General features: G+C 46.1%; 1 protein-coding gene across 2 annotated transcripts in view; it reads left to right on the top strand.

The window, feature by feature from the left end:
• LOC138358840 (uncharacterized) overlaps window positions 1-12277 on the top strand; it is a 47866-nt gene extending 35589 nt beyond the window's left edge. The window contains exons 1-2 of one of the 2 annotated variants that reach the window (XR_011225589.1): window positions 7827-9699; window positions 11914-12009. Coding sequence is in view for 1 of the 2 variants with exons in the window: in XM_069317180.1 (XP_069173281.1) it covers window positions 11914-12240 (327 nt within the window). In the remaining variant the exon portion in view is untranslated. Of the gene's footprint in view, window positions 1-7826; window positions 9700-11913 lie in introns of those variants that run through there. The other variant, XM_069317180.1, reaches the window with a different exon arrangement.
• Window positions 12278-27200: the final 14923 nt, after the last annotated feature.

Genomic DNA, 27200 nt, shown 5'->3' with positions numbered 1-27200 from the left:
GTGACAGCTGACTAACTCCCAGGTACCTATTTACTGCTAGGTAACAGGGGCATCAAGGTGAAAGAAACTCTGCCCATTGTTTCTCACCGGCGCCCGGAATCGAAGCCGGGAACACAGGATCACGCGTCCAGCGTGCTGTCCGCTCAGCCACCGGCCCCCAGCGCGGTGTGTGTGTGTGTGTGTGTGTGTGTGTGTGTGTGTGTGTGTGTGTGTGTGTGTGTGTGTGTGTGTGTGTGTGTGTGTGTGTGTGTGTGCGTGTATGTGTGTGTGTGTGTGTGGTACTTAACATACTCGTAATACGAATCTCTCTCGAATCTATTTTATTTATAAACGTGCGTGTTCCTCTTTGCCTACGAACGTAGTTATTTAGGGCTGGATACCTGTAGTTTGGGGGCCCAGGAGCAGCAGCAGCAGCCACCTGTAGCTGGTCCCAGTGAGAGCTGCTTCCTCCTGTAGCATTTAGGCAGTGTGTGTACTCGCCTATTTGTGCTTGCAGGATTGAGCATTGTCTCTTGTATCCCGCCTTTCTAGCCAACATTGATTTTAGGCCACAAACACACACTAAACTGAAGTAGTGTGTGTGTGTGTGTGTGTGTGTGTGTGTCTTAACATTTAGATCACTATTTTGCTTTAATTGAAATCCTCAGATTAGGCAAAATTGTAATTAATTTTGTCAATAAAGATGTTAATACTGTTTTGCTAACTCTGTAAATAATAGTACTGAAATTATATTTCCACATGTCAGAACAATCTAATTATTGAACAAACTTGTTAATTAATGTTTTAAAACATGGAGTTGGTCGTTCAAAGCTGTGACGACCCCCCCCCCCTCCCTCCCCTTTCTTAAACAACCCTTCCTTTCTTCCCAACCCTTCCACGACGTGAACAATCCGGAAGGGTTGTTTAAATCCTCACAGGATTTATCCTTAGAGAATTTGTTTAAATACCTCAGCATTTTGTTTATATCGTATTAGCTTAGTGGCAAGAATTTTCCGCACTTGATAATTCCTTAACGCTGTTTGCAATTATTCAGACTTAAAAGCAGATTTATAATTCACGAAGCAGTTACGCAAGCACTTACTACCGTGTACATCTTTTTCTCAATCTTTGACGGCTTTGGTTACATTTATTAAACAGTTTACAAGCGTGAGAACTTGCCAATCAACTGTTGTTATTGTTATAAACAGCCTCCTGGTGCTTCGGAGCTCATTAATTGTTTAATAATTGTAAACAAAGCCGCCAAAGATTAAAAAAAAAATGTACAGGTTCGTAAGTGCTTGCTTAACCGCTTCGTGAATCTGGCCACAGGTCTGATTGTTTGATGATAGTCCTGCGATAATGACACGCTTAAACTATTCATCTGTTAAGGGGGTGGGGGGGGGGGGGGGGGGAGGCCGGTTGAGTGATGCACTACCGGCCGGTCCTCGCGGTGCAGCGGTAACCGGCCTGTGTTCGGCGACGGATACGATGACTTACGGCAATGTTTTGTGTGATTTTTGTCTTGACAAGACTTCTCCTGACTTTTATACCGATGCGTCACGTTTGTGATGTCTTTGTGCTATTGAAAGGGACTCTTTCAAATGGCCTTGTAGGGGAAAATTCTATGATGTTGTGCATTGTAAATAAATTATATATTGATGACGGACCGGGGAAAAATTAATTTTTTTCCTAACTAAACTCCTAACTAGCCTCTAACTAGGGAAAATAGTGATATTGGTGTTTCACTTCTTGAATAGTCGCAGTTACGTGTTGGGTTTCGTGTCTCGACCCCATTTCCCTCATTTCCCCTCCCCACCCACCCCCATTTCCCTTCCCCCCCCCCCCCAAAGTGGTTGGGCACCATTCCTTTCCCCCCGTCCCATCCCAAATCCTTATCCTGACCCCTTCCAAGTGCTATATAGTCGTAATGGCTTGGTGCTTTACCCTGATAATTTCCTTCCCTTCCCCCCACCCCCTGTCTGACCCCTCCCACCCCCCTCCCACCCCCCCACCCCCCTCCCCCCCCCCCCCCTTACATGGCTCGCTTCCATTGGCCGAGCTGAACCCCGGAGCGCTCTTGAATGGCTATTAAATTAACTCCTTCCTGATTGGTTAGATTAGATTTGTTATCCTGGGATGACCGCCTTGCCCATTTACTTTATCGTTAACTAGAAAATTTCGAACCGTGACCTGGGTTTTATCATGAGTTTTAAATGCCAGGGGGGCCAGATTCACGAAGCAGTTACGCAAGCACTTACGAACCTGTACATCTTTTTCTCAATCTTTGGCGGCTTTGTTTACAGTTATTAAACAGTTAATGAGCTCCGAAGCACCAGGAGGCTGTTTATAACAATAACAACAGTTTATTGGCAAGTTTTCATGTTTTTAAAATAAATGTAACCAAAGCCGTCACAGATTGAGGAAAGATATACACGTTCGTAAGTACTTGCGTAACCGCTTCGTGAATCTGGCCCCTGGTCTCTCTGGGGGTCACAATTAAAAGGAATGATTCTTGGTTTCAACCTGTCAAACGCCTCTCTCACAAATCTTTTGCCAGTTCCAATCCTCAGCATACCAATATTGAGATGTATCCTGGAGGGTCTTCACTGTTGCACTGCATTTCTAACATATCCATTCAGCTTAGGTCATGCAGTACAGCATGACTCTACGAACGATTCTCAGTTTGTAAACACTGTGTTACCCTTATCCTGACCCTTATTTTGACCCTTATCCTGACCCCTCCCCAGTGGTACATAGTCGTAATGGCTTGATACCTGGTTGATGGGGTTCTGGGAGTTCTTCTACTCCCCAAGTCCGGCCTCGGGTTCTGGGAGTTCTTCTACTCCCCAAGCCTGGCCTCGGGTTCTGGGAGATCATCTACTCCCCAGGCCTGGCCTCGGGTTCTGGGAGTTCTTTTACTCCCCAAGCCCGGCCTCGGGTTCTAGGAGTTCTTCTACTCCCCAAGCCTGGCCTCGGGTTCTGTGAGTTCTACTCCCCGAGCCTGGCCTCGGGTTCTGGGAGTTCTTTTACTCCCCAAGCCTGGCCTCGGGTTCTGGGAGTTCTTCTACTCCCCAAGCCTGGCCTCGGGTTCTGGGAGTTCTTCTACTCCCCAAGCCCGGCCTCGGGTTCTAGGAGTTCTTCTACTCCCCAAGTCCGGCCTCGGGTTCTGGGAGTTCTTCTACTCCTCAAGCCCGGCCCCGAGACCAGACTTGTCTTGTGAGAGAAAGCTTGGCGCTTGCCTCCCTGATAATTCCCTTCCCTCCGCCAAAGTCCCGGGCAAGATGACTCGGTGGAGACGCGACGTCACTCACTTGATGGTTGTGAGGTTGGACCAATTACCGCCTCGCTAATTGGTCGTCAGATGCCGGCATTGTTTGAAGAGCTTCTTCACCTCGGGTTGCGCATTGACAGTTGTTGAATTTGAAGTGGTTTTGCCACATCTTAACTTTTTTGTTTGTCTCTGGCTACTCTTCCCCCATTGTTCTTGTCTCTCTCACCCCTCCCCCTTGTCTGTGGCTCCTAACCCCCCCCCCCTCTCCCTCCTACCCTCTGCCTTTTTCTGAGAAATCTTTTGAGTTTTGGGGTAAACCCCTAATCCATTCATGGACTTGAGAAATACAAGTAAAACTTTTATGATTAGCTAAAGACAAGTGCTTGTCATGTCTCGTGAGGATTTGTCAATACTTGGGCGAGTCTACCGTCTATGACTTAATATCTTGGGATACGCCTTTGGCAAAGCTGTTTATTTGCCAGCCTGGCAACGCTGTTTGTTGCCAGGTGGAGATGAGTGTCTCACACGTCATAAGGGCAACCATGGGTGCGGTTTTGCCCCTCATTCTTAACACTTAAGAATACGGACTTCAGATACACTGTGAGGAGTGATATTCTTGACTCTTAAGACCCGTCACGAGCTAACTTTACCGTCTAGAATGACCATGGGGGGGAGGGGGAGGGGGAGGGGGGAGGCTTGCTCCCATGTCTTAAAGACATTTGTTAACTTAACAAAAGTGTTTTATGTCTCGGCACACTTCCTTCAGACCTTAATGGCGATGAACTTTCTTTTGTTGAACGCCAAAGTTTTCACTAATAGAGAAATCACAACGTGATGTATCAGTGAATAAATTCACAAGGTTCTAAAATTGCTTAACACGCGCATGGGTTCGAATCCTAAAGTCCCTTGTGAATTACTTTCACTAATCTCCCCCCCCCTCTAATCCCTGGCCTCCACTAATGATACATTAATCACTACCATTTCTCCTGGTACGGCTTGTGAAAAATGACGTACTGTCCCGTTTTCTGTTTTGGGTTCTCTGGCTTAGGTTAGGAGAAGACATTTGTTTAATTTTTGTTTTCTGGACGTTTTGAGACGTTTAGGAGGACGCGCTGCTTCGGTTTCAACTCCTTTTGACCATGTCGTAGCTCAGTCGATTAAGGCAGCGTCTGGGATGCTCTCGGACGCAGGTTCGAATCCTCGTCACGGCCCTTGGGGATTTGTTCTTCCTTCACCTGTTCTCTCGTGACCACACCTGTCTTCCTGTCCCGGTTCCTCGTGTCTACGTGTCTCGCGCTCTTCTCGGCTTGTGCCTGGTCTGGTGACGCACCACTCGGTCCACATTACGAAACCTGTACATCTTTCAGAGCAAGGCAGCTTAGTCTGTGCTTGTTAGTTTGGGTTGAGAAGACTTGGAACTCCTTCACCGTTAATAATACAAAACAAGCCGCTATCTTTGAGGAAAAGATATACAGGTTTCGTCAATGAATATTTCAGTGACTGCATACAGGCCCGGGACAGTGCCAGCTCTCTCTCGTAAATCTCTTAACAGACCTTACCTTGAGGTTACCTTGAGGTGCTTCCGGGGCTTAGCGTCCCCGCGGCCCGGTCGTCGACCAGGCCTCACCAGCTTTGTTCTGTAAATATTGCTGGAGAATGTAAACACATTACACGATCACAATACACTATCCTGCAAGGATAAGTACATACAAGTGATGTATGTGGATACTTGGGCATAACTACATCACTTGTATGTGGATACTTACGTAAAACTACATCACTTGTAGTTATACCCAATTATCCACATACAAGTGAAACGAACATGGATTATTTTAGTCATATTTGTTCTATGTGAAGACTTATATTTTGTCATAATATAGAATATAGTCATAATACTAGTCATAATATTATGACTTATATAGAATATAAGTCATAATATAGAATTCTGTCATAATACAGAATATAGTCATTTCTCTTCCACTGCGGGAGGCCATTATTACACCCTGGAGATGATTTCCTTAATTTCACAATGTGTTGTTTAAGATGTAAACATCAAATTATTGATATCTTGTTTGAGGACCCCCAAACCTAGTACTACAGCTCTTCCTGTGAGCGGTTAGTTGACTTGCGCTAACTCAACCAGTTTAAACTGGGGTGATGTATATTTTATACTGATACTATACAGCTATATTTAGTCTGGTTCAGAGGTTTTCTTGCTAGCATTCTTGCCAAGGTCGCAGTCCACTTGATGAGATGAAGCCGACTCCTGATTGGGTCCTCGCCTGCTTGTCTTGTTACGTCCTTGTCCTTGTCCTTGTCCTTGTCCTTGTCCATTTGTTATATATGTACTTCCGCCTACAGTTTAGATCTATTGTCTTATGTATGACCCTCTGTCCTGCGTGGCAGTGAATACCAACATTATCCTCACTTTAATAGGACTTAATCGAAATCCTCAGATTATGCAGAATTGTAAAATTAATTTTGTCAATAAAGATGTGAATAATAATGATAATAAAGCATTTGATGGAGAACGCTATGACTGCTCTCAATTTTTACCACTTGGTAAAATCCTTAGTAAAGAGATAGGACGCCTGTCACTCTGATGCGTATAAATATACATGGTTGAAATTAGTTTTTTTGTGCCCAAGTTCATGACTGTTATAATTGTCTTAAGACTAAATTCCTAATCTTTCAATCTGACCCAAGAAAATTGTCTTAAGACTAAATTCCTAATCTTTCAATCTGACCCAAGAAAATTGTCTTGAGACTAAATTCCTAATCTTTCAATCTGACCCAAGAAAAATTAGAACTAAAGATTTACATTCGTACATAAAAAATAATCTTAAATATGCATCAAGACTTAAGTTAATAAAAACTTGCAAATATTTTTTTTGTATTTCCGCCATAACAAACTAGCCTAAAATTAGCCTTGATTAAATGAATTAATACTTATCAATTCGGCGTGTGCGAGACTGGTCAGTTTTGAATGTTCGTACTTTGATACTAAATTATATACAATAATGACCAATCCCGCACAATCAATTTAGATCACTGAAAAAAAGAAGCTCGAAAAACTGCAGAAGTTTGCAATGAGACTCGTTCCAGAGTTGCGAGGGTTGAGGTACAAAGACAGACTGAATGAGCTAATTCTGACGACATTATAAAGTAGGAGGGAGAGAGCGAGGGGACTTGATACATACGTATAAAATACTTAAAGGGATAGACAGGGTGGAAACAGACATGTTTACAATGACTATCAACAGAACAAGAGGGGTACGGATAGAAGCTTGAGACTTGGATGTTTCATATGGATGTTAGAAAGTTTTCCTGTAGCGTGAAGGTAGTGAGTAAATGGACTGACCAGGAGGAGGAGGTTGTCGAGGCAAACTCCATTCATAACTTTAAAAGCTGGTGTGATAGGGAAATAGGTCGTCATTGCATTAGACAACCAACGACTAGAAAAGCGGGGGTCCAAGAGCTAGAGCTAGATCCTGCAGACAAAAATAGTAAATACACACTTCCTCCCCACCTTTCTCTCTATACTATAATGAAGTCTTTTTAACATACAGATTAGACATCGCTCAAATAATAGTAGGCATCCGTCAGTTTCAGGAGACTATGGAGTTGCGCTCTGGTTGTCGGTCTAGAGTGGCCTCTCCAGGGTAGGTTGATACGCAGGAGAAGCTGTTACCCAAGCAGCATGCACCCCCCCACCCTCTCCACGGCGCCAAAAGTCTCCAATGATAAGGCAAACGCCAATACGATTGGTTCCAGCGCCGTCGCAGGAACTGTGAGCTCCGGAGTTGACCTCGAAGTTGGTGAAAGAAGGCACAGGAACTCCAAACCCGGAGACCGCTGTGGTCGGGGCCGAAGAAGAACCGCCCCAGCAAGGGCAAGAACGACCCCAGCCTCCTGAAGCAGAGCCTGGGGGCCGTCCAAGCCCCAGGAGGTGGACGTCCCGGTCCCGCATCTACGGCTTCCTGACAGAGATCGTCACAGCCTTCTTTCACTCGAGGCCGGCCTCCTTCAAGACCAAACAGAAGGAAGAGTGATAATTATTAAATACAACAATTATTATAATATAATTATCACTTTCTTCTGCTTGGTCTTGTAGGAACTCTTAAAACAAATATTAAAACCCTTCCAGGTGAGCTGGAAGTTTCCCAAGCCAGCCATTGCCACTTGCGATATAGTTCTTCCATTGGAGACGACTTAAGGCATGTAAATCCTCAGCTCCTAACATTTGTGTACCTGGATTGCCTTTGAATTCACATTTTTAAATCTCTTCAGCAGGAGTGCTCTTTTTCATGTTTGATAGTGTAGGAGTTTTCACCAGACATTGCTGGTATTCACGGCAATGTTTACAGGATTTATCGTAACGTTTGGGGCCCATAAAGGTGTTAACCCGCTTGATTGTAGCAAGTGGATCTCTTGCACGCCAGCTGTTGATCTTATCGACAAATAAAGGTCTTCTGTTGCAGCCGCAACTCGTGATAATCCCGTCCCTTAGCTGCAGCTAAGAGGTATGTTGCATCATGTTGCTCCAGCACGTGTTTCAAATCCCCATGGCTCACTTTAATTGGCTGAACTCAAAATTGGGTGCGCTGTGATTGGTTTACTCAAATACAGCCCTTCCTGATTGGTCAGATTAGATTTCAAAGCCAGGAGTGCCAAAGCAGAAGGTTATCCATTAGTTTAGTGTTGCTAGAACATTCTAGGTTCTTGACGTGTGATGTGTGGGCTTCCACTACATGGTCTACTACGATATACCTACGAAAGGTACATTGAAAACATTTGCATAGTATTTACGTTGGGAAATGTCTGGGTGCTTGAAGAGCCTAGCAAAGGCAGGACTGGGCGGGAACAGAAGTGGGAGGAAGAGGCCTCTCCTGGGTGATGCTTTAATTGTGGTAGTCCTTGAAAAATGGCTGCAGGGAGGAGGTGTGGCAGTGATTCACTGCTCGAAGGGAAATTGGCTCGGTGCCTATAAGGGGGAGGGGGGAGGCCATAGGCATTAGAGGCACGACTAGTGCCTATGCAACCTGTCCAATCACCTGGCAAGTCATAATTTCTACTGAATCAACCAATCGGCTGACAATGCGACGTAATATTACAAATCTAAATCACCCTTTATTGACGTTTTCCGTGTCAGCCTCGATAGGTTAGGTGGATACTTGTTTATAAATTTCTTGTTAGGCAAAACTGTTTCATTTTTTTACAGAGTATCAAGTGGAGTACAGGCTTGTCTGTGTTTAGGGGGGGGGGGAGGACGAGGTTACAAATGCGTCGCCTTTGTACGGTCAGTGTAGGAACCTTACGCTGACCAAACTATCAATCATGGTGCTAGTTAGTCCACAATTCTCTTTTATTTTCATTAGTTAGCTAAAACAGATGAAGTACGAAAAGCCTGACTCAAGGGTGGACTGCTGGGGCCATTCTCAGACGTAGTCTACCAGCTCTGAAGACCTAAGACACACTCACAGGCTGACATAAACGCACTTAAAAGACTTACATTACCAGATGCCTGGACAAATTTTCCAAATATATGGGAGTTGTTGACCTTGTAAATTCTGTTTTTCATTAAGTTTTAACTCCTCAAATGCCACACGACACTGGGACTAAGAGTGTGTAATGGTCAATGGCAGACTTCTCTCATCCATGTCATGTGTGTTTACATATGTTATTTTTGTATCTTTATCATAGTACACGGAATTTAATGGGGGTTGATTACAGACGAAAGCTTCGCCTTTATCAATAGAAACCGTAAATTTGGACTTGGGTACGTTCATGGTCTTTGGGTAGTGTGGTGGACGGTAAGGACTGGAGGGTTGTGGATGGGGCGACGTTGGCTGTAAATGGTTGCGGATGGTGTTGGGTTGTCCACGGATGGTTGAGTGGTGTGGACTGCCCATGGAGGGCTGTGGGTGGGCTTAGTGGGCGGTTGGAGGACAGGAGTGGGAGTGGTTTGAAGCGGTCCACATCCGCGTGATGCTCCGCCCCACGTAATACCTGTGGGCCGGCGGCGCTCATGGTCCACACACGCGTGTCGGGGGCCTTAAATTGAGCCCTTATGATCACGGTAGGCTAGCACTGTGTTGGCCCGAGCGCTGAGGTCTGTGGCGGCAAGAGCTACGACACAGAAGACAGTGTGGTGCCCTGACTGACGACCATTCAGGTCCGCGACGCCACGCTGTCACTATACCCTCTCCGTCAGGCTCCTCCCGCGGTCATCACGCCACTTTACTGCCCGATAGTGAAGGTGTCAGTGAAGCTTTAGCGGTGTGTGCGCTTGCGGTCGCGGTGAACAGAAACTAGCGATTATATTTAGCGTTTCTCCCGTATTGTGTGCGATTTTTGACTAATACGTGGCTCGGTAATTAGCAATGTGAATGATAATTATTCTGCCGTGCTGATGAGACTGTGTTGCCTCGTGTTAATTACACTTAAGAGTAAGTAAGTGTTCATTAACTTGCGGTGTTAATGTTTTATAAGTGTGGACATTATTCCGTAGCCTATTAGATTACACATTTAGAAATAACATTTCTAGAATGTCGTTTTGGGGGGGGGGGGTGAATTTTTTTTATTTATAAATTGTTTAAATTGAAATTGTTCCTAATTTCTGCTCTCTAATTGGCTTCCAGAATAATGGCTAAACTGTTGATTTTTTTGTAAATAGTGTTGTATAGGCCTCATGGATTGGAGGCCTCTATGTAATCTATAATTTTTGGTTTTGTGTTTTAGTGTGAAGTGATGGCGGGATTTAATGTTGTCTCGTAGCTTGGTGCGTTGGCTTCATCACCCCCTTTGTGCCGGCGTTGGCTTCATCACCCCCTTTGTGCCGGCGTTGGCTTCATCACCCCCTTTGTGCCGGCGTTGGCTTCATCACCCCCTTTGTGCCGGCGTTGGCTTCATCACCCCCTTTGTGCCGGCGTTGGCTTCATCACCCCCTTTGTGCCGGCGTTGGCTTCATCACCCCCTTTGTGCCGGCGTTGGCTTCACCCCCTCCCTTTGTGCCGGCGTTGGCTTCACCCCCCTCCCTTTGTGCCGGCGTTGGCTTCACCCCCCTCCCTTTGTGCCGGCGTAGGCTTCACCCCCCCTCCCTTTGTGCCGGCGTAGGCTTCACCCCCCTCCCTTTGTGCCGGCGTTGGCTTCACCCACCCCCCTTTGTGCCGGCGTTGGCTTCACCCCCCCTTTGTGCCGGCGTTGGCTTCACCCCCCCCTTTGTGCCGGCGTTGGCTTCACCACCCCCCCCCCTTTGTGCCGGCGTTGGCTTCACCACCCCCCCCCCCTTTGTGCCGGCGTTGGCTTCACCACCCCCCCCCTTTGTGCCGGCGTTGGCTTCACCCCCCCCCCCTTTGTGCCGGCGTTGGCTTCACCCCCCCCCTTTGTGCCGGCGTTGGCTTCACCCCCCCTTTGTGCCGGCGTTGGCTTCACCCCCCCTTTGTGCCGGCGTTGGCTTCACCCCCCCTTTGTGCCGGCGTTGGCTTCACCTCCCCCTTTGTGCCGGCTTCACCCCCCTTTGTGCCGGCGTTGGCTTCACCCCCCCTTTGTGCCGGCGTTGGCTTCACCCCCTCCTTTGTGCCGGCGTTGGCTTCACCTCCCCCCCTTTGTGCCGGCGTTGGCTTTACCTCCCCCCCTTTGCGCAGGCGTTGGCTTTACCTCCCCCCTTTGCGCAGGCGTTGGCTTCACCTCCCCCTTTGGGCCGGCGTTTGCTTCACCCCCCCCCCCTTTTGTGCCGGCGTTGGCTTCACCCCCCTTTATGCCGGTGTTGGCTTCACCCCCCCCCTTTGTGCCGGCGTTGGCTTCACCCCCCCCCCCTTTGTGCCGGCGTTGGCTTCACCTCCCCCCTTTGTACCGGCGTTGGCTTCACAACATTAGGTGTTTTTACAATGGTCTTCCCGTCAACTTCATTCTCCCTTTTCATTTGAAGCTTTGATCTCCTTTATGACCTCTGTTCGTTTTCTTCATTAAATTTTGCGTGTTGCCTCCCGCCTCCCCCCCCCCCATACATACACATGTACATACATACACATATGTGTATGTACTCACCTAGTTGTGCTTGCGGGGAAGAGCCAGAGCTCAACCCTCGCAAGCACAGCTAGGCGAGACATATACACACACACACATTCACACATGTATACATGTATATATACACCCCACCTACCTTCCCTATGCCTTTTCCACAGACAACACCCCCCCCCCCCCACACACACACTTTTCACCCTCCCCCCCCCCCCCCCCCCCGCCCCTCTCCCTGTGTCCCTATTCTGGATTACACACCCACATCCAGCACAGCTCCGAGACATAGTGACGTAGCGAGAATTTTTTACGAAGCATTTAAGGACTTAAGATCACACTTCCGCTCAAGGTGTATAAAGTAACTCGCCACTTGTTTACACACACACACACACACACACACACACACACACACACACACACACACACACACACACACACACGTAGGCTCAGGAATCTGTACACCAGTTGATTGACAGTTGAGAGGCGGGACCAAAGAGCCAAAGCTCAACCCCCCCGCAAGCACAATTAGGTGAGTACAATTAGGTGAGTACACACACACACCCACCATTGCGGAGAGTTATTTAGTTTTTATTTTGAAAAAATAGTTGAGTGGGAAGTAATGCGAGTTCTTCTTCCTTTTCTAGGACAAGGTACTCGCCGCCAGCACAAATCAGGGGAGAGTAGCGAGCCTCCGTCGGCACCCGCACTCGCGTCCCGCCAAGTGCCACCGCTCGCAGGACGGCCCTGGTGCACTTCAGCCTATGGAGAACTGGAAGGATGGCCTCAACGTGTCTGCTAAGTCTGCAGGTGCTAAGAAAAAGAAGTCAAAGAACCGAAAGGAATCGTGGAGCAGTGTTGAAGAGCCGGATGATCAGGACCCGAATCAGCTCATGCATTCTCCTCCTACCATGCCGGTGAGTCTATCCTCTGGCCTGGCGTGTGTATTGGTTCACTATCCTTCAAATGGCTAGGCGAGGTGTTCACCAGACTATATACAAGAAAGTGAAGGGACGACGACGACGACGTTTCGGTCCGTCCTGGACCCATTCTCAAGTAGATTCAGGATGGTTCTGGACGGACTGAAACGTCGTCGTCCCTTCACCTAATAGTGTGTGGTCTGGTCAACATACTTTAGCCACGTTATTGTGACTCCTCGCCGGCTTAGTGAGGTGAAGCCAGTGTCCTCATGGCTTCATCCGGGGGTGCGTTTTGCTGGGTGGCTTCGGGCCATGGTCTGAGCCACACACACGAACGACAGTAGCAGTTTCAGTGGCCACGCTGGAAACCTCCCTCTCCCCCCCTCCCCCTCCCCCTGTGCCCATCCTGTAGACCATCGCATGCATGGGTTGGGTGGCCAGCTTGTAATGTGCTAAAATTTAAAATAGTCGGTGTTTTATATGTAGATTGAGGGGTTCATCTCATCGTATATGCTAGTGGTGCGGTGGGGGTGGGCCCCAAGGTGTGGGGTGGGGGTGGGCCCAAGGTGAGGGGTGGGGGATGGGGTGGGGCCCCAAGGTGCGGTGTGGGTGGGCCCCAAGGTCCAGTGTGGGTCCATGATGGCCAATGTAGAGGTGACGATGGTATTTGTGAGAAACGGGCGAGCCATCAGCTGGGAAGGATGGCCAACTGACACCCGGAGTGTTATGTAAAGCTCCTAGTGACTTGACACACACAAATCACAATAGCGTGATGCATCAAATGAACAAATCCACTATTTGGATTACTCTTCACTTATATCCACTTGTATTATACTTATTCTTGTTCGAACCCTCGGCACGGCCCTTGTGGATTTGTTTTCTTAATGGCTTCTTATTGGAAGACGGCCGCAAGGGTCACCACGCCAGCTCGGCCAAGATGTTGGTGCTTGCCTGGAAACTGTCGCAAGTTACCAAGGATAAATAATGTTGATAATCCATATTACTTTAGACATTCCTTCATCTGGTTACTCCTTATTATCTGTGAAGTGCTTCTTTAATTACGTTCGAGATTGCCTCCAATTCGTCTTTCTCCTTTTGGTAATTGCTTAATTTTCTTCCTAAAACCCCCGTTAATCAGTCTATATTTACAGTAGCTTGGTGTGTCAATGGGGTCAATGGCAGGTCGGCGTTCAATCCCCGACCGTCCAAGTGGTTGGGCACCATTCCTTTTCCCCCCCCCCGTCCCATCCCAAATCCTTATCCTGACCCCCCTTCCAAGTGCTATATAGTAGTAATGGCTTGGCGCTTTCCCCAAATATTTCCTTCCTTCCCCATCTAAGTCATCACAACTGTAAGGAAATAATCAGAATATTAAATTTTTGTTTATATTTGGTAAGCAGAAGGTATGACTGTCATATAGTTTCGTTCAGGTGTTGAATTTAAATGGTTTATTTTGCAGAGATGTTAATATATTTCTTTAAATACTTTCATATTACCTTCTGTAAGTCATTCTTAAACTGTACTTGTTATCCAGCGCTGATCTCTCTTGTTTTATCCTTGACTGTTAAGGGTTCAGTGGTTGTACAATCCAACATGCTCGAATTGTACGATACAATTAAATAACAAATTGTTATTTAATATAGACGCAGGCTCCAAGGTGGACATCAGGTGTATCTCACACCTCACAAGGTGCTAATGTGGTCGCTAGAGAAATGTTTGCCATTAGATTCCGAACTTGGGATATGGTGAACATCGAACAGTGTTCGGGAATGTATTGTGATGTCACACACACTAATGGTGTGAAGTCATGTTAATTATTCCCCCTTTCCCCCTCCTCCCTTACCTCCTCCCCTTACCCCCTCCTCCCTTACCCCCTCCCTCCTTACCCCCTCCCTCCTTACCCCCTCCCTCCTTACCCCCTCCCTCCTTACCCCCCCCTCTCCCTTACCCCCCCTCTCTCCCTTACCCCCCCTCTCTCCCTTACCCCCCTCTCCCTAACCCCCCCTCTCCCTAACCCCCCCTCTCCCTTTCCCCCCTCCTCCCTTACCTCCTCCCCTTACCCAGTCTTGGTTAAAAATTAATTGTTAGGTTAATGTTATTTATGTTGATAAACATGATGAAACATTATTTACTAGAGCGCAGTTAATCCGCTGGGGACATTCCTATTATCTATCTATCTTATCCACCCCCCCCCCATTTTCTAACTCCCCCCCCCCCCTCCCTTATTTAACTCTGTCTACCCCTCCCCAATTGTGTTGATGGGGGGGAGGAGGAGAGGGGGGGGGAATGCAACATTGAAAGTGAATGACCGCATGATCAGTCGGGTTCAAGTCTCCCATTATGTAATAAATTGCAGTTTGAGTCTTAAACTGGTCCCATAAATCGTAAAAGGGGGGTAGTTAAAGAATCATTTGATATTGGCAATAGGACTCTTGCGCATCATTCCTGTTAAACTATTTGTGTATACGAGCATAGAGCGATGTCTTCGCTATGGCGACCACTCACACTTTGACTCTGGTTTTTGTAATAATTTAATCATTAAAAGAAAATGGAGAAATCTTTCTCACAGGCGGAGAAAGATGGTTACAACTTGTATGGCATCTTGATTTCGAATAATTTATACCTGATCAAAATATTTAGTTTAAATTCAGTGTGAAGCGCCACTTAGTTAATTTAATTAAATTTTAAATTTGCATTGGGTGTAGAGTTGATCGTATCTATAATTTTTGTAGTGACTGTTTTTAATGCTGTTTTTAATGCTGTTTTTAATGCTGTTTTTAATGCTGTTTTTAATGCTGTTTTTAATGCTGTTTTTAATGCTGTTTTTAATGCTGGTTTTTAATGCTGGTTTTTAATGCTGGTTTTTAATGCTGGTTTTTAATGCTGGTTTTTAATGCTGGTTTTTAATGCTGGTTTTTAATGCTGGTTTTTAATGCTGGTTTTTAATGCTGGTTTTTAATGCTGGTTTTTAATGCTGGTTTTTAATGCTGGTTTTTAATGCTGGTTTTTAATGCTGGTTTTTAATGCTGGTTTTTAATGCTGTTTTTAATGCTGTTTTTAATGCTGTTTTTAATGCTGTTTTTAATGCTGTTTTTAATGCTGTTTTTAATGCTGTTTTTAATGCTGTTTTTGAGATTTAGTGCCAAATTGTCTGGGTGTTAAGTGGCCAGCGAGAGTATAGGCGGCAGTATTAACATCTCGGTAATATTTGTAGTGATAATCCGCTAGTCTATTGGTAACGTTTTTTTTCTTTAGAGATATTATATATATATATATATATATATATATATATATATATATATATATATATATATATATATATATATATATATATATATATATATATATATATATATGTCGTACCTAGTAGCCAGAACTCGCTTCTCAGCCTACTATGCATGGCTCAATTTGCCTAATAAGCCAAGTTTTCATGAATTAATTTTTTTAGACTACCTAACCTACCTAACCTAACTTTTTCGGCTACCTAACCTATAAAGATAGGTTAGGTTAGGTAGGGTTGGTTAGGTTCGGTCTTATATCTACATTAATTTTAACTCCAATAAATAAAAATTGACCTCATACATTATGAAATGGGTAGCTTTATCATTTCATAAGAAAAAAATTATAGAAAATATAATAATTCAGGAAAACTTGGCTTATTAGGCAAATCGGGCCTTGCATAGTAGGCTGAGAAGTGCGTTCTGGCTACTAGGTACGACATATATATAATATAATATATATATATATATATATATATATATATATATATATATATATATATATATATATATATATATATATATATATGAGATAGATGGATGTAGGTCACCCTGGCGAAGAAAATCGTGCAAGACGTGATAATAGGAAGGTTTAGTAGTATAGGAGAGGGTAAAGAGTAAATATGTAACCCTTGGTTTGCTGGGTTGTTTCAAGCGGAGGTTATACATGCGAGTGTTCGGGTGGACGTAAATAGTTTGTGGCTGACGGGCTACCATCAGGCCGCCTGCAGTTCCCTTATGCGTATTAAAGTTGATATTTGAGGTTGACTGCATACTATAGCGTTAGGATAGTTAGTAATGTGAAATGGGCTGTTAACACGCATTTCACACACAATATTAGAGACATATTGGATACCTTGAAGATTCTTTTTAAAGTTTTAGGCTGTATTTATGTACAACTGATGGTTAGACCAACCGTGCAGGGTAGTAACTATATCTATACATATTCTTTAATATAAATGGCTGTTGAATCAGTCAGTCTGATAGTTTGCGGTCTAATTTTCGTTCCTCTGAACATACTTTAATTCAGAGGAATTATACTTTAATTCAGAGGAATTATACTTTAATTCAGAGGAATTATACTTTAATTCAGAGGAATTATACTTTAATTCAGAGGAATTATACTTTAATTCAGAGGAATTATACTTTAATTCAGAGGAATTATACTTTAATTCAGAGGAATTATACTTTAATTCAGAGGAATTATACTTTAATTCAGAGGAATTATACTTTAATTCAGAGGAATTATACTTTAATTCAGAGGAATTATACTTTAATTCAGAGGAATTATACTTTAATTCAGAGGAATTATACTTTAATTCAACTTATTCTTTGTTTAGAGTGGGTATTGTTGTTTTTTTTCTAATCATCTGTTTGGCTAAACAAAATATATACTATTGGGGGAACATTGAACATTGTTTAATACTTGGGGCGAGAATATCTTTTAAATATTGTCTTCATTTCTTCATTTCATTCATTTCATTCATTTCATTTCTTCATTTCACGACTCATTATACAGTCTTTTTCTGAAAACAAAACTTGTTCATATTGGCCTTGTACGTCACTTAATTTTCTTACAAGAAAGTGATTGACTTGGTTTTATTTGTAGTTAGGGGGGGGGGGGAGACAGTTTCCCTCTCAAGCAGATTACTTAACAGCCGGTGAGGAAAGTGGGCGGAAGACATAGTATATATAAGATGTGTGTTTTGATGTAGTGTGAGAAAGCAAGGCACTTATTGTCTCGCTGTTTGGGAGATTCGCAGAGAACGATAAGCTTCGCTAGCGTCTATCACAAACCTCACAAACCCAATCATAATCCTCACAAACCCAATCACACACCTCGCAAACCCAATCACACACCTCGCAAACCCAATCACACACCTCGCAAACCCAATCACACACCTCGCAAACCCAATCACACACCTCGCAAACCCAATCACACACCTCGCAAACCCAATCACACACCTCGCAAACCCAATCACACACCTCGCAAACCCAATCACACACCTCGCAAACCCAATCACACACCTCGCAAACCCAATCACACACCTCGCAAACCCAATCACACACCTCGCAAACCCAATCACACACCTCGCAAACCCAATCACACACCTCGCAAACCCCTATCACAAACCTCGCAAACCCCAATCACAAACCTCGCAAACCCAATCACACACCTCGCAAACCCAATCACACACCTCGCAAACCCAATCACACACCTCGCAAACCCAATCACACACCTCGCAAACCCAATCACACACCTCGCAAACCCAATCACACACCTCGCAAACCCAATCACACACCTCGCAAACCCCTATCACACACCTCGCAAACCCCTATCACACACCTCGCAAACCCCTATCACACACCTCGCAAACCCCTATCACAACCCTCGCAAACCCCAATCACAACCCTCACGAACCCCAATCACAACCCTCACGAACCCCAATCACAACCCTCACGAACCCCAATCACAACCCTCACGAACCTCAATCACAACCCTCACGAACCCCAATCACAACCCTCACAAACCCAATCACAAATCTCACAAACCACAAACCCAAGAACACGAATAAAGAAAGTAATTGTTAAGCTCCAAGTGCATCATGACAAAGGGTCTGGAAAAAAACTGCTTAAAACTCTACGGTAAACACATCCATGATTTCATTTCAGACCATGGAAAATAGCTTGTCGCTTTGTACCGATATTTTTGTAAAGGGTGGCAGGGTGGCCTACCCCGACTGGCTATGATGCTCCACTATCTCTTTCCCCTATCATGTGTCACGCTGAAAATTTGTGAGAGACTGTCCCCGTGTCTCTGGTCGCCTACTTTGGGCGAACACGTATTCTACTTTAGATTTTTAAATTTAAGACTGATTACATGCTCAAATTCATCTTTCGTAGCTACTATTATACAGCTTCAGTTATAACAATCGAATCATTCTTTTCACCAGTTTTTAGTTATTTTGTGAGGTTGTATTGAACAAAAAGGAGGCCTGGTTGAGGACCGGGCCGCGGGGACGCTAAGCCCCGAAATCATCTCTTGATAATCTCAAGAAGATAGGCTCTTGCGAAAAGCCTCACAATTAGGCTCACATCTAGAAGTCAGGCGAGAATTTACCGATTTTGTTTTAACACCTAAACATTTGAGTTCAGCCTGACATAAAGAGGTTTGATAGATTGCTGTTGACGATACAAACTTCACGCGCTTCGGGATGTGTGTGTGTGTGTATGTATGTATGTATAATATATATATATATATATATATATATATATATATATATATATATATATATATATATATATATATATATATATATATATATATATATATATATATATATATATATTATTAGGGATATCCTCCAGACGTTACCATACTACTTGCGCAAAGGAGGAAATGTATGTTTATCTCTCGGAATGTTTGGCAATATGTTTATTGTTTGTGTGTGTGTATATATGTATGAACACGTTGTACTGAACGGGGTGAGAATAGCTTGAGCTACCTCATCCCTTTGTGTGTATTTGACCTCAATAAACTTATTTCAATTTCAATCCTCCAGAACAAGTGTGGATAATGAATTTGCGAAGCTCTGAGTCCCTTGTTACCTGCCTTGGGTATTTGTCGTGTGTCGACTGTGGATGATTAACGTGGATGAAAATCTTAGTTGACAAGTCTGACTCTCGCATAGAATCTAACGAAGTATCCAAAGTTTGCTGACTGTAGGTGCAGCCTGCACATGACTGTAAAGCTGCCGCCCAGTTGGGTGGGTGTGGTGCACATGACTGTAAAGCTGCCGCCCAGTTGGGTGGGTGTGGTGCACATGACTGTAAAGCTGCCGCCCAGTTGGGTGGGTGTGGAGCACATGACTGTAAAGCTGCCGCCCAGTTGGGTGGGTGTGGAGCACATGACTGTAAAGCTGCCGCCCAGGTGGGTGGGTGTGGAGCACATGACTGTAAAGCTGCCGCCCAGGTGGGTGGGTGTGGAGCACATGACTGTAAAGCTGCCGCCCAGGTGGGTGGGTGTGGAGCACATGACTGTAAAGCTGCCGCCCAGTTGGGTGGGTGTGGAGCACATGACTGTAACGCTGCCGCCCAGTTGGGTGGGTGTGGAGCACATGACTGTAAAGCTGCCGCCCAGTTGGGTGGGTGTGGAGCACATGACTGTAAAGCTGCCGCCCAGTTGGGTGGGTGTGGAGCACATGACTGTAACGCTGCCGCCCAGTTGAGTGGGTGTGGAGCACATGACTAACGCTGCCGCCCAGTTGGGTGGGTGTGTAGCAAATGACTGTAACGCTGCCGCCCAGTTGGGTGGGTGTGGAACACATGACTGTAACGCTGCCGCCCAGTTGGGTGGGTGTGGAGCACATGACTGTAACGCTGCCGCCCAGTTGGGTGGGTGTGGAGCACATGACTGTAACGCTGCCGCCCAGTTGAGTGGGTGTGGAGCACATGACTGTAACGCTGCCGCCCAGTTGAGTGGGTGTGGAGCACATGACTAACGCTGCCGCCCAGTTGGGTGGGTGTGGAGCACATGACTGTAAAGCTGCCGCCCAGGTGGGTGGGTGTGGAGCACATGACTGTAAAGCTGCCGCCCAGGTGGGTGGGTGTGGAGCACATGACTGTAACGCTGCCGCCCAGTTGAGTGGGTGTGGAGCACATGACTGTAAAGCTGCCGCCTAGTTGGGTGGGTGTGGAGCACATGACTGTAAAGCTGCCGCCCAGTTGGGTGGGTGTGGAACACATGACTGTAAAGCTGCCGCCCAGTTGGGTGGGTGTGGAGCAAGACTAGTAACTGTGTGACTCACCATAGATGTAAAGTGCCTTGTATAGTGACTGTTGTGAGCCTCTTGTTGAATCACTTGGTACAAGAACACAATTAATGTTCATGTGTATTTGTGTACATGTATGTGTGTGTGTGTGTTTGCAATACTAACAATTGTGTAACTAGTTTCAAAAGATTGTCACTTGCTTAACTAAACAAACTATGGAGTTCAGCTCCTGAACCCATTATGTACCTTTGTAACCCTTTCCGTCACAGACCACGGGATGAGTATGAGGTGCATAATAAATGAATAAATGTATGCATACTTCTGAACCCCAATAACCCTCGTTGAAGTTTTAAAATCTTTGACTTTTAATTGTTTAACGAGTTTGCTAAATTGTATTTATGCTGAAGTGACAAATATCATTTATTTCCTATAAATATGTATGCATCTTGCGGTAGTGACCTGGGATTGGTGGTGCGGGGGGGGGGGGCGATTGTGCAGTTTGGGATGATATATTTTGGTTGGTTTGAAATGTCAGTTTTGGTCTGAACTATCCACATTGTCTTTCATACACATTTACTGTAATGTGTACTGTAATGTTTAGAAGATTTCAACGACGTTGTCGTCTTGGGTCGCCCAGATACACGCTTCATATTTCACCTTTTACTGTATTTTATCGCTTGTATTTTTGTGTATTTTTGTATTTTTGTCAGCGATTTTAAACGTACGTGTGTGTGTGTGTGTGTGTGTGTGTGTGTGTGTGTGTGTGTGTGTGTGTGTGTGTGTGTGTGTGTGTGTGTGTGTGAGAGAGAGAGACGGCCAATAGTTCCCTTGTATTGGCCGGCAGTTACCTGGTTGATGGGGTTCTGGGAGTAGTTCTACTCCCCAAGCCCGGCCCGGGGCCAGACTTGACTTCTGAGAGCTTGGGCCACCAGGCTGTTGCTTGGAGCGGCCCGCAGGCCGTTGGCACCCTTGGCTTGCCAAACAAGCCAATGCCAGGCAGCACCCTCAGGCGAGGCACTAGACCGCCACCAAAGGCAGAACACACTACTATGGAAGACTTCAACACAAACCGAAGCAGGAACAACATTGGTCCCGTCACGCTTCTTGTAGATTAGAAAGAGCTTCTTGTAGATTAGAAAGAGCATGGACAGAGGAATTATAGCCGGTCTCTGTTGAAAAGCACTTTGCAACCACCTCCAATGGATATGTGATCAAGCGGGAACTGCGGCATCTAACAGCCTGGTTGATCACATCACCAGCCAGGAGGCCTGGTCAGAGACCGGGCAGCTAGGACAGTGATCCCCGGAGCCAACACAATGTGGGTAGAGCCTTAATATTAGGAACCACAGATGTGGCACTGTGGCAGAATATAATGGAGATAAACTGGAGCAGTGTAGATTGGGGAAAGACCTGGGTAAATACGGGTTTTGGGAATAGTGTCGTGGAACGCATTACCAGATACCGTAAGACACGGCACCGTTGGATTTACAAGTGTAAGTTGTTCATACACGAGTTTGGGTGGATATAAATATTCAGCTTGCCCTCCTAAGGTCATAAAAAGTCAATTTAAAGTGGTCTCTCCTAACCTACCAGAGGACCCAAAACAGAAAATGGGACAGTACGTCACTTTCGCCAGCCGTTTTCATTTTTCTAGTACAATTTGTGGCCTTATGTAATGCATACGATCGAAATGCGACGTTATTTGTAAGAGAAGTTTTAAATAACTATGGTTTAAATACAAGCGGCCGCGTATGTACCAATAGTCCGTCTACAGTTTGTTCTGAATTAGAGGGTTAGGGGGAGCAAGATTAACGAAGCAGTTACGCAAGTACACAACGAACGTGTACATCTTTCCTCAATCTTTGACGCCTTTGGTTACATTTATTAAACAGTTTACAAGCATGAAAACTTGCCAATCAACTGTTGTTCTTGTTTTAAACAGCCTCCTGGTGCTTCGGAGCTCATTACTGTTTAATAATTGTAAACAAAGCCGCCAAAGATTGCGAAAAGATATACAGGTTCGTAAGTACTTGCGTAACTGCTTCATGAATCTGACCCCTGGCTGGTATGTCAGTGGGTCGTAATTTTTGGAGGAGTCTACTGTCAAAATGTCAAAGAAAACGGAGCTACATGCTTAAAAACCTGACGCTCATATACTGAATAGTACTGTGTGTGTGTGCGTGTGCGCGCGTGTGTGCGCGTGCGTGCGTGCGCGCGCGTGTGTGCTTGCTCACCTGTTTGTGCTTACGGGGGTTGAGCTCTGGCTCTTTGGTCCCGCCTCTCAACTGTCAATCAACATGGGTACAGGTTCCTGAGCCTATTGGGCTCTTATCCTATCTACACTTGAAACTGTGTATGGAGTCAGCCTCCACCACATCACCCCCTAATGCATTCCATTTGTCTACTACTGACCCTAAAAAAGTTCTCTTTAATATCTCTGTGGCTCATTTGGGCACTCAGTTTCCACCTGTGTCCCCAGGGGCCTCGCAGCCTGGTGGATAGCGCGCAGGACTCATAATTCTGTGGTGCGGGTTCGATTCCCGCACGAGGCAGAATCAAATGGGCAAAGTTTCTTTCACCCTGAATGCCCCTGTTACCTGTCAGTAAATAGGTACCTGGGAGTTAGTCAGCTGTCACGGGCTGCTTCCTGGGGGTGGAGGCCTGGTCGAGGACCGGGCCGCGGGGACACTAAAGCCCCGAAATCATCTCAAGATAACCTCAAGATAGTGCGTGTGCCCCTTGTGTTAAATAGCCTGTCTTTATCTACCCTATCAATTCCCTTCAGAATCTTGAATGTGGTGATCATGTCCCCCCTAACTCTTCTATCTTCCAGCGAAGTGAGGTTTAATTCCCGTAGTCTCTCCTCGTAGCTCATACCTCTCAGCTCGGGCACTAGTCTGGTGGCAAACCTTTGAACCTTTTCCAGTTTAGTCTTATCCTTGACTAGATATAGACTCCATGCTGGGACTGCATACTCCAGGATTGGCCTGACATGTGTGGTATACAAAGTTCTGAATGATTCTTTACACAAGTTTCTGAATGCCGTTCGTATGTTGGCCAGCCTGGCATATGCCGCTGATGTTATCCGCTTGATATGTGCTGCAGGAGACAGGTCTGGCGTGATATCAACCCCCAAGTCTTTTTCCTTCTCTGACTCCTGAAGAATTTCCTCTCCCAGATGATACCTTGTATCTGGCCTCCTGCTCCCTACACTTATCTTCATTACATTACATTTGGTTGGGTTAATCTCTAACAACCATTTGTTCGACCATTCCTTCAGCTTGTCTAGGTCTTCTTGAAGCCTCAAACAGTCCTCTTCTGTTTTAATCCTTCTCATAATTTTAGCATCGTCCGCAAACATTGAGAGAAATGAATCGATACCCTCCGGGAGATCATTTACATATATCAGAAACAAGATAGGACCGAGTACAGAGCCCTGTGGGACTCCACTAGTGACTTCACGCCAATCGGAGGTCTCACCCCTCACCGTGTGTGTGTGTGTGTGTGTGTGGGGGGGGGGGAGCTCCCGGAGCCGCCCTGTGGGGATACCCGCTGTTTGCTGCTGCTCTTTTCTTTTCAAGCGCAGGAAAAACACATCTGTAGATGGCAGGATCCCGAAGAATAACAATACGAGGAGTTATACGTGTGTGTAAATGTTCTCCAGTATATCGCTGGGTGACGGGAGGGGGGGATTGAGCACTGTCGGGGGGTGGGGGAGGAGGGAGGAGGAGGGGTTGAGGTGATTGGGGAGGGGGGTGGATCACCAGTGTGATGAGGGGCAGGTGATGAATTACAGCTGGAAGAGGTGTAAGGGGGGTAAGGAATAGCTGTTATGGAGAAAACGGAGGGGGGGTGGACGCCCTCTGTCGTTGGGGTGAGGGGGCAGTATAACCCCCCCCCCCTCCAAGTCAGGGGGCAGATTATCACCCCTCCTCCAAGTTAGGGGGGTGAGAGGGGGTGCTGGCGCACCCATCCAGCAGGACAAACAATCAGTTGTCAGGTTTTTCCCGCCCTGCGGCCAGTCAGAATGGAATTTGTTTTGAATTCTCTCAGTAATGGCTTCCCGAATTGTTTTGCCTTTGTAAAAGCTGTTGATTGTGAAGCGGATTGTCCTTGGTGTGTTAACTGGGAGATGTTTGAGTTAAGGGGCAATGGGGAGGGGGGGGGGAAGGAGTACGTCTCTTGGAGGGGGGAAGGGGGGGGGGAAGAGCAGCGTTTTAGTGGGGGGGACCAGGGGGGGGGGGGAGTTGGGGTATTACCTGTACAAACGTAAGACGTGAAAATGTTCATGGTTTTTTATCTTGATTTAATTCGAGAGAGCGCTCCCCCCCCCTTTTTTTCTTTCAACTAGGGGATGTGTTTACTATTTGTGTCTGCAGAATCGAGCTATTAGCTCTTGGGCCCTGCATTTCTAACCAATTAATTTTTCCTGTCTACCAAACGTTTCTTGCACACAAACACTTTCCCGAGGAAGCAGCCCGTAGCAGCTGTCTAACTCCCAGGTACCTATTTACCGCTAGGTGAACAGAGGTACCAGGGTGAGAGAAACTCTGCCCATTTGTTTTCACCTCTGCAGGGGATCGAACCCGGGCTCTTAGGACTACGACTCCCCGAGACAATCCACTCAGCTCGCGGCGCGCGCATGCTGTCTGTCTGTCTCTGCCTGTCTGTCTATCTCTGTCTCTCAGGATTTTCTAATGCTGTAGCTCATTCGCGTACGAAGTTTTCACTCGTGTCCCCATACTTGTAGTCTGTATCTATCCTATCAATTCCCCCGAGAATTTTGTATGTGGTAATCATGTCTGCCATAATTAGTTGTTCCAACGACATGAGGTTTAATTAACCTTTCCTGTTCCTCTTCTCTCTCGTTTAACGTGGCAGTTCCCCCCCCCCCGTGTCTCTGCATGAAGAAGCACAAGGCTTCTAAAAAGGCTGCTTTGAGTGCAGCTATTCTGATGGTGTCAGAGAGGTTGCACTCGGAGTGATAGCTTCGTGCAAGTGCACTCTGAATTCTGGATGGTTCAGAACTGATATTTCTCCTCTCCCCCCCCCCTCACCATCATCCCCTCCCTCCCCCTCACCATCATCCCTCCCCCCCCCCCCCCGTTATCTCTGCCTCCATGTTATCATTCTATAGAAATGTGATAAATTTATACGTTGGTTCCACGCAATTCATTGTGCAATATTTTCCACAGCGTGTTGGACATTGGTGGCGTGCAGGGTCGCAAGATTGGTGCAATTGAGGGAGGAGGGATTGGGGAGGGTGGGAGGAGGGATTGGGGAGGGGGAGGAGGGATTGGCGGTTCACCTGGCGCTGTTGACATTCGACTGTTGTCGATGAGGGCAAAGTAACTGGACATGAGACTTTTTTTTTTATATTTGAGGACGATTTAGATGGGTGGTGACTTTGATTTTGACGCAGGTGGGTTTAGAGAAGTTCAGAATTATAAAGGTAACAAGTTCGGTTACTTTTGAGTGAGGCTTTGCCCTGAAGGGATACGAAATGGGGTTATCTTCTTGAGGTTATCTTGAGATGATTTCGGGGCTTTTAGTGTCCCCGCGGCCCGGTCCGCGACCAGGCCACCACCCCCAGGAAGCAGCCCGTGACAGCTGACTAACACCCAGGTACCTATTTTACTGCTAGGTAACAGGGGCATAGGGTGAAAGAAACTCTGCCCATTGTTTCTCGCCGGCGCCTGGGATCGAACCCAGGACCACAGGATCACAAGTCCAGCGTGCTGTCCGCTCGGCCGACCGGCTCCGTTTTAATGAAGTTGGGTCGTTTGATAGTTGGGTGATACTTTAAATGGGTGAGATGCCGAGCTTGCTTGAACGCTGAAGCTTCGGCGACTAATCTGAGTATCTAGTGGGCCATTTTTGGTAAGCAGAACTGGCGCTGTGGGATGAACCAAACGTCGAGTTAAGGGGCCTAAATGAATGCTCATTCAGACTACCCAGTCAGGCTAGGCCTAACCAGGGTAGTTAGGGAAGTATTAACGATTGATGTTGATTGATGTTCGGAATATCTTTATTAGTGGTTTACTAATAGGCTTGTAGATATAGGGAATTGGAGGTGGGGGGGGGGGGGAAAATGGGTTTGGCCACTTTTATGTATTAAATCGTAAGTTTGGGTCAAGTTTCAGCTAGAATTTGGAAAGGTAGTGGGGGGGTGGGGGGGGGGGGTAGATTACAAAGCACTTACAATTTTAAGTTGCATACATTGAGTAGTTTTGTGGTACGTTGAGTATTTTGTCTTAGCTAAATTAAAAGAAAAAATTAGCATACGAGCCTTACAGAGAAGAACATGTTTTGACGTGTATATTAGACCTTTGCTTAGGCCTATAAGACAGGTTCTTTACTATCTATTTTATGCCATTTGGGCTAATTCTATTCCACTTTGCACTTGCAAGATATTGAGGGGGGCGAGTATTTTTTTTTTTTTTTTTTTTAATTTTTTGCCATAGAGTGCACCATACATTTATACAATGTCACTTATACGAACATTTCCTTATGTCCGCGTTGGACACTTAGTTCTGTTATTGAGCGCTGAACTACAGAATGTGAGTGTGCTTTTATTAAGGTGAAATGCATCTATAACCCCACGCGCGCGCGCTCCCCCTACCTAACTTCCTACCGACGCGCACGCGCACGCACACGCGCGCACACACACACACACACACACAAATAAAATAAAACACACCACACTACTACTTTGACAGGGTAACAGAACTCACTGCTAATGACACCCTGTCCTCGTGCACCCTGTCCTCGTGCACCCTGTCCTCGTGCACCCTGTCCTCGTGCACCCTGTCCTCGTGCACCCTGTCCTCGTGCACCCTGTCCTCGTGCACCCTGTCCTCGTGCACCCTGTCTTCGTGCACCCTGTCCTCGTGCACCCTGTCCTCGTGCACCCTGTCCTCGTGCACCCTGTCCTCGTGCACCCTGTCCTCGTGCAGCCTGTCCT

The sequence above is a fragment of the Procambarus clarkii genome, chromosome 86 (genome assembly GCF_040958095.1).
Source record: "Procambarus clarkii isolate CNS0578487 chromosome 86, FALCON_Pclarkii_2.0, whole genome shotgun sequence".
NCBI lineage: Eukaryota > Metazoa > Arthropoda > Malacostraca > Decapoda > Cambaridae > Procambarus > Procambarus clarkii.
The sequence above is the reverse complement of the archived record's forward strand: the minus strand, read 5'-3'. Positions and strand labels throughout refer to the sequence as shown.